Source organism: Triticum aestivum, chromosome 1D (assembly GCF_018294505.1).
Source record: "Triticum aestivum cultivar Chinese Spring chromosome 1D, IWGSC CS RefSeq v2.1, whole genome shotgun sequence".
Taxonomy (NCBI): domain Eukaryota; kingdom Viridiplantae; phylum Streptophyta; class Magnoliopsida; order Poales; family Poaceae; genus Triticum; species Triticum aestivum.
The window spans coordinates 3,074,805-3,083,772 of record NC_057796.1 but is presented as its reverse complement, the minus strand read 5'-3'; the positions used below and the strand labels follow the sequence as shown (position 1 = coordinate 3,083,772).

The 8,968-nt window shown below is 42.6% G+C and overlaps 1 protein-coding gene across 1 annotated transcript in view; it reads left to right on the top strand.

Annotated features, from left to right (window-relative positions):
* The window catches only part of LOC123179794 (uncharacterized), a 1,152-nt gene extending 811 nt beyond the window's left edge, over nt 1-341 (top strand). Inside the window, exon 2 of the mRNA XM_044591678.1 lies at nt 113-341. Within this exon, the coding sequence (XP_044447613.1) occupies nt 113-182 (70 nt within the window). The 3' untranslated portion in view covers nt 183-341. The remainder of the gene's footprint in view (nt 1-112) is intronic.
* Nucleotides 342-8,968: the final 8,627 nt, after the last annotated feature.

Here is an 8,968-nt window from a genome sequence, read left to right as displayed (position 1 = left end):
TTCCCCCAACAACAACAATTCCCGCAACAACAATTCCCCCAGCAACCACAACAACAATTCCCAAAACAACAATTTCCCATACCATACCCACCCCAACAACAATCGCAAGAAGCTTCCCCATACCAACAATACCACAACAACAACTATCTGGGAGCGACATTATAAGTATCAGTGGCCGATGAAATGAAGAGATGTAATACTAGACAGGTGAATCATCGTTGTTAGTCAATGGAGCATAATGTAACGGGTATAAATAAAATGATGTGCACCATCATGTGTAACCCAGACCTGTACTAGTTCAAACATGGGAATAAAAGACAAATAAATTCTTTTCTGAAGCACATTGCTGGCAATTGTTATATTCATGCCATATTTCGATTTCCATCGCTAACTACAATCTCAATGTTATGGTCTATCTACTTATTTATGAAGTGTAGTATTATGAACATAACATAATTAACATGTCTGAAAATTGGCTCAAATTGAAGTACTATTAATTCAGGAGTAAGGAGTAATTACAATTTAACATTTCAATGGAGAGCTCTAATTGTAGACTGTGTTGTTAATTCTCCGAAGAGGAGAGGATGATGTAGTATAGTAGAGATAAGTATTTCCATCAGCTAAGAACCAAGGTTATCAATCCAGTAGGAGAACCACACAAAACCTCGTTAGCAGCACCTGCACACACAAAAGCAAACACTTGCACCCAACGCAAATAAGAGGGTTGTCAATCCTCTTAGCGATTATTTGCAAGGATTAGTTCTGACAGTGATACATAGATAAAATAAAATACTAAATAAAATAAAAATAAATAAATTGCAGCAATGTATTTTTGTGCTTTTATATATGATAAAAGTAGACCGGGGGGGCATAGTTTTCACTGGAGGATTCTCTCTTGATCATAGAACATATGGTGGGTAAACACATTACTGTTGGGCAAGCTATTATATACTAAAAGGAAAATACTGGTCCAAAATAGAGAATAGGCTAGAAAATCCGGCATTAATTGGAAAATATGAACCCTTGATCCGTTTAATTTTAAAAAATATAAATGTATGACCGTTCAATATAGTTAACAAGGTAGGGCGTGGATAACTTCCCGCGTAACGTGACACATGTAAGAAACACAAACATGGGTCCAGTTAAGGGAAACACATAGATGTGTTGAAGTGGGAATGAATAGAATTGCTACGTCCGAATATGCAAGAGATAGAAAAGAAGAAGAAAACTAAAGAACATGTCGTGTTCAGATTGGACTAAACGTATGTGCGTATACAACCACAACCACAATCGGAAAGATCCAGCCATTAATCCCGTGGGTCCATCCAAAACAAAAGGAGGATATGCATGTAATTGCCCCACGTCCATGGAACATACTTATTAGAGTCCACAAACAGCAGCCGCTTGTCTCTTTTACGTGATCCTCCTTGCACTGTTAGGACTTTGCCGTCGGACATCCCAAAGTTCTGGTGAAGTTCACATCTAAATATACTATCGTAGTAAAAAAATCCATTTCATACTCCAGGAAAGATATCACCGTCCCAAAGTTTCAATTGCAATCTAAGTTTTGCCACAACTGGGTATTTAAAACTTATTTTGCCACAGCTCGGCAGTTTCAGCCACTAAGGTTTTTGTGGCAGATCAAGCATCTTCCCATTGGAAACTCCCAACTGTAAAAAGACAAGCAAAATAGCAATCATTGGCAAATCAGCAATCTTATAGCGGCAGCAGCTCCCATCAATCAGGTAACTCATCTTTCAAAAATCAGAGACAATAAGCAACCATACACATCATGCACATATGATATTAACGATAATTACATATGTGATTTCTGTGTCGAATTTCGTACAACATTACCATGAAGAGAAGTGCATCCACATGGCAAGTAATTTCCAAAAGCCGCCAAGAAGGTGAAAAGCAATCAAATAAGCAATCCAACAAGTTAATCATTAAGCTATAGACCATGCATGTTTCAGTGGTGCATACAAGATCAGTAGCACAAATTCCTAGCCGTTACGACATTCATCAGGGAGGCGAGGACTGTGAAGCAAGGGGTTGCGAGCTGGAGGGATTGGCGGCGCACCCCGTGTCTCAGCCGAGAGAGGAGAGGCCGGGGATAGAATTAAGAGAGACAGGAGAGATGACGACAGATGATAGGCTAGGGATCGTTGGGCGTTCTCACATATTGCGTGGAGGAGGTTAGCTAAATGGGCCAGCACAAAGGCCCAGTCAACCGCAGGTGGCAGAGTTTTCTCCCAGTGCAGCAGCCCTTTAGGACAGTAGAGCCAAGAAATATAATTACAAAATTAGGGATTCATCCAACAGTCAGAAATGATCTATACAAGTGATCTGATAGTTACAAATGTTGAATGCTTGAGAGAGCTGGGATAAGTCTAGGTTTTACTGTCCTAAATGTATTAGATATGTGGAATCTGACAGTTATTAAAGTTTAATTGTCCTTCAGAAAAAACTATGGCTAATCACCACTACGCTAATTACTTTTTACAATTGTTGTACATGAATGGGGGTTAGGGAGGCATAACACTAATCAAATTAACATCTAACACTAACATGCAATACCTTTTAAGTTCTTATATTGATTCAATCGCAAAAGGGAAAAATGAAACAAAAGTAGGCAGCGGGACCTGGAAGTCAACAGAGGAAACATAAGGGTATGCTCATCGTGTGGAATCGTTTGTGGGGGGCGAGCTGAGTAAACAGAGGAAGGTGATCGAACGACGTCTCGTGTTTATTTGTTTACTGAACAGACAGACATGTGTAAGTTTTTTTCCCTTTGAGGGGAAAGACGTGTGTAACTAGGGAGAGATGATTTTGCACGTTCTGTATTTTTTTCCACCAGAAAACAGATACTACTTTAACAAATAAATCCTACACTAAATATTTTATATGCTTTAAATTATAGGCCACATACGCATGAGCCTAAATTATAGGCGACTATTTCATAGGGTGAAAGTAAACAAAATAGAAAATCTTATAGGCGACATAAGCATGAACCTAAATTATATATTTTATATGCTGGAAACTATTTTAAAAACATCTGAAAATATAGTGCATGATCATCAGACCAAAAACTCTAGCCTGTACAAAACACTCATATTTAGACCGTATATTTCATATGGAGCTGCCAATTCATATCAATCCGGCACTACAACAGTAACACTATCGTGCAGCCGCTTAAGTCAAATCTAAGGTTAAAGCTAATCAACACAAAATATCCAATGTAAAAGGAATTACTTATACTAAAAAATATAAAATATATCTAAGAGTGCGAACAATGACAAATATTTACTATAGGAGTGCCAGCCCTCGCATTTGCGAGGGCCACCTTGCTAGTTGATAAAAAACAAATAATTATGACGGATTCATGGCAATGATCATGTATATAGGCATCACGTTCGAGACAAGTAGACCGACTCCCGTCTACATCTACTACTATTACTCCACCCATCGACCGCTATCCAACATGCATCCAGAGTATTAGGTAGAAAACAGAGTAACGCCTTAAGTACGATGACATGATGTAGATAAAGTAAATTCAAGCAAAATCTGATTAAACTCATTAATTGTCAGCCCATCGGCTGTTATTTTCCCCGGTCTGACCGTCCGCGACGCTCCTATTGTTCGCAACGCTACCGCTACGACTGCGGGAGCATGTTAGAGATATATTTTCATTATACATGTAACCCAAAAATATTTCTAACGTTAATGACAACAATACAAATACGTGTGATGTCCCTTTTTGTCACTGGGATTGAGCAACGTAAGATTGAGTCCATCATAAAGCACTTCTCCCCATTGCAAGATAAACCAATCTCGTTGGCCAAACCAAATCGATAGATCAGGGAGAAATATAAAGCTAAAATAATCACGCATAAAAGAGCTCAGAGAAGACTCAAATATTTCTCATGAATCATATGATCATAAACTCATGATTCATTGGATCCCAACAAACACACCGGAAAAGATGATTACATCGGATAGAACTCCAAGAACATCGGGGATAACATTGTATTGAATATCAAAGAGAGAGAAGAAGCCATTAAACTACCGTTTATGGACCCATTGGTCTGTGGTAAAATACTCACACATCATCGGAAGGCAGCATGGTTTATGTGGAAGCCCTTCGTGATTGATTCCCCCTCCGGCAGAGTAATGGAAAAGGCCTCCAGATGGGATCGCGGAAGAACAGAGGCTTGCGGCTGCGGAAAAGTTTTGTCATCTATCTCTCTGGTGGTTATGGAATATTTGTGAATTTATAGTGGAAGAATTAGGTCAGGAGGTGCCACGAGGGGGCCATAAGCCTAGGGGCGCAGTGATACGTCCATTTTGCATCATGTTTTATTACTGTTATTTATTAAGTTTTGAGCCAATATAACACTTCATGAAGTATTTCTAATGCCTTTTCTCTCTTAATATGCAAGGTTTACACAAAGAGGGAGAATACCGGCAGCTGGATTTCAGGGCCTGAAAAAGCTACATCAGAGATCCCTATTCTGCACATCTCCAAACGGGCTGAAAATTCACGAAGATTTATTTTAGAATATAAAAAAAATACTGGGCCAAAGATCCACGGGAGGAGGCCACCCAGGTGCCCACATAGCAATAGGGCGCGCCCTGATGCTGTATGAGGCCCCTGGCCCACTTCAGGCCCCCTCCTTCTGGTATATAAGTCATTTTACCATAAAATATTTATGGGGAGACTTTAAGGACGAGGCGCCGCCGCCACGAGGCGGAACTAGAGCAGGAGCAATTTGGCTCTCCGGCGGGCAGATTCCGCCGGGGACACTTCCCTCCGGGAGGTGGAAATCGAAGCTTACGTCATCACCAACAACCCTCTCATCGTGGGAGGACCAATCTTCATCATCATAAACCACAACACCATCTCATCTCTATCCCTAGTTCATATCTTGTATTCGATCTCTGTGTCAAAACATTAGATTGGTACTTGTGTTTGACTAGTAGTGTTGATTACTTATCGTAGTTGATGCTAGTGGATTTGTTTGGTGAATTACCAAATGTTCTGATCGTGCGTCCAAATTATATCCTCTCTGATCATGAACATGATGATGATGTGTGAGTAGTTACTTTTATTCTTGAGGACATGGGAGAAGTCTTATCATTAGTAATCATGTGATTCCGGTATTCGTTCGATATTTTGATGATATGTATGTTGTGATTCTCTTAGTGGTGTCATGTGAACGTCGACTACATGACACTTCACCATTGATGGGCCTAAGGGAACTCATTGTGGAGTAGTAATTAGATGATGGGTTGCTAGAGTGACAGAAGCTTAAACCCTAGTTTATGCGCTATTCCGTAAGGGGCTGATTTGGATCCACTAGTTTAATGCTATGGTTAGACTTTGTCTTAATTCTTTTTTCTTAGGTGCGGATGTCGGTGTCAAAACCGGCAGATCTCGGGTAGGGGGTCCCAAGCTGTGGGTGTAGGATCAATAGGTAACAGTGACGATGAACACGGTGTTTTACCCAGGTTCGGGCCCTCTTGATGGAGGTAAAACCCTACGTCATGCTCTTGTTTATATTGATGAAGTATCAAGGTACAGAGTTGATCTACCTCGAGATCATATGTTGTGGTCTAAACCCTAGGGGTATGATCAGTAATGTCATAATGATGATAATAATCTATCGACTAGCCTGGCCTCGGCTTATATAATGTACTAGAGGCCTAGGATAACAAGAGTCCTAGTTGGCTATGTTGGTGGAGAGGAGTCCTTGTCTTGATCACCAAGTCTTGTGGAATCTTCCCTTTATATGTCATCGGTTGGCCGAACTGGCCCATTAGTGAGTTCCTCGGCCCGACCCACTGGTCGGGAGACAACGTGGTGAGTACCCCCTAGTCCAGGACACCGTCAGCGGATGCTTGCGAGAGGGGGTAATCATAAGTGGGAGGCTTGTTCAAGTAAGAACAGCACCCAAGCACCGGTCCACCCACATATCAAATCTTCAAAGTAGCGAAAGCAAATCGAATGAACATGATGAAAGTGACTAGATGAAATTCCCGTGTGTCCTCAAGAACGCTTTTCTCATTATAAGTACTAGTTCTGGCCTGTCCTTTGCACTAAAAAGGATTGGGCTATCTTGCTGCACTTTATTTACATTTTTCACTTGCTACTCGTTACCAATTATCTTGCTATCAAACTACTCGCTACCGCTTGTTTCACTGTTTGCAAAAATATCGTTATTGAAAACCGCAAGTCATTTCCTTCTGCTCCTCGTTGGGTTCGACACTCTTACTTATCAAAAGGACTACGATTGATCCCCTATACTTGTGGGTCATCACGCGGCCACCCACTTGGGGCGCTCCTTCAGTAGCTTATCACTCCCTCGAGACTCCTCGGGTCTTCCCCGAAGCTTCCAGGGTCTCTTTTGGTCCAGAAAACTTAATCCAATGTTTTTCTGTGTTTGTACCTTTTTTATAATGATTTTCTAAAATGATAAAAACAAGCAAAAATAACAACTGGCACTAGGCACTACGTTAATAGGTTAGTCCCAAAAAAGATACAAAAATAGCACAAAGTTGCATATAAAACATCCAAGATTGACAATATAATAGCACGAAACAATAAAACATTACAGATAGGAGGCGTATCAAGCATTCCCAAGCTTAATTCTTGCTCGTCCTCGAGTAGGTAAATGATAAAAACAAATATTTTGATGTGGAATGCTACCTAACATGTTTCATCATGTAATCTCTCTTACGGTATGAATAATAAGATCCGAATGATTCAAAGCAATAGTCTATAATTTGCTATAAAGACATCAATACTCAGGCATACTAACAAACAATCATGCCTTTCAAAATAACGATGCTAACCCAAGTTATCCCTACAAAATCATATAATCCTATCATGCTCCATCTTCTTAACACAAAAGTATTTATGATGCACTACCCCAATGACAATCCAGGCAATTGGTTCATACTTCTTAACGTGCTTCAACTTTTTCAACCCCCACGCAATACATGACGGTAAGCCAAGGACATAACACTATGGATGGAATAGAACATGATGATAGAGATCAATAAGGGGAAATCAAAAATAAGAAGATAGTCTCACATCAATGCGGCTAACCAACGGGCTATAGAGATGCCCATCAATTGATGTCAATGCAAGGAGTAGGGATTGCCATGCAACGGTGTTGGGAATCGTAGCATAATTTAAAAAATTTCCTACGCTCACCAAGATCCATCTATGGAGTATACTAGCAACGAGGGGAAAGGAGTGCATCTACATACCCTTGTAGATCGCGAGCAGAAGCGTTCCAATGAACGTGGATGACGGAGTCGTACTCGCCGTGATTCAAATCACCGATGACCGAGTGCCGAACGGACGGCACCTCCGCGTTCAACACACGTACGGTGCAGCAACGTCTCCTCCTTCTTGATCCAGCAAGGGGAAGGAGAGGTTGATGGAGATCCAGCAGCACGACGGCGTGGTGGTGGACGTAGCGGGTCTCGGCAGGGCTTCGCCGAGCTTCTGCGAGAGGGAGAGCTGTAGCAGGGGAGCAGGGAGGCGCCCAAGGCTGTAATACTACTGCCCTCCCTCCCCCCCCCCTTTTATATAGGCCCCCTGGGAGGGGGGCGCCGGCCAGGATCCCATCTGGATGGGGGGGCGGCGGCCAGGGGGGATACTTGCCCCCCAAGGCAAGTGGGGCGCCCCCCCCCCCACCCTAGGGTTTCCAACCCTAGGCGCAGGGGGGAGGCCCATGGGGGGCCTCCCAGCCCCATAAGGGCTGGTTGCCCTCCCACTTCAGCCCATGGGGCCTCCGGGATAGGTGGCCCCACCCGGTGGACCCCCGGGACCCTTCCGGTGGTCCCGGTACAATACCGATAACCCCCGAAACTTTCCCGGTGGCCGAAACTTGACTTCCTATATATAATTCTTCACCTCCGGACCATTCCGGAACCTCTTGTGATGTCCGGGATCTCATCCAGGACTCTGAACAACTTTCGGGTTTCCGCATACTCATATCTCTACAACCCTAGCGTCACCGAACCTTAAGTGTGTAGACCCTACGGGTTCGGGAGACATGCAGACATGACCGAGACACCTCTCCGGTCAATAACCAACAGCGGGATCTGGATACCCATGTTGGCTCCCACATGTTCCACGATGATCTCATCGGATGAACCACGATGTCGAGGATTCAATCAATCCCGTATACAATTCCCTTTGTCAATCGGTATGTTACTTGCCCGAGATTCGATCGTCGGTATCCCAATACCTTGTTCAATCTCGTTACCGGCAAGTCTCTTTACTCGTACCGCAATGCATGATCCTGTGACTAACGCCTTAGTCACATTGAGCTCATTATGATGATGCATTACCGAGTGGGCCCAGAGATACCTCTCTGTCACACGGAGTGACAAATCCCAGTCTCGATCCGTGCCAACCCAACAGACACTTTTGGAGATACCCGTAGTGCACCTTTATAGTCACCCAGTTACGTTGTGACGTTTGGCACACCCAAAGCACTCCTACGGTATCCGGGAGTTGCACGATCTCATGGTCTAAGGAAAAGATACTTGACATTGGAAAAGCTCTAGCAAACGAAACTACACGATCTTTTATGCTATGCTTAGGATTGGGTCTTGTCCATCACATCATTCTCCTAATGATGTGATCCCGTTATCAACGACATCCAATGTCCATAGTCAGGAAACCATGACTATCTGTTGATCAACGAGCTAGTCAACTAGAGGCTTACTAGGGACACGTTGTGGTCTATGTATTCACACATGTATTACGATTTCCGGATAACACAATTATAGCATGAACAATAGACAATTATCATGAACAAAGAAATATAATAATAACCATTTATTATTGCCTCTAGGGCATATTTCCAACAGTCTCCCACTTGCACTAGAGTCAATAATCTAGTTACATTGTGATGAATCGAACACCCATTGCGTCCTGGTGTTGATC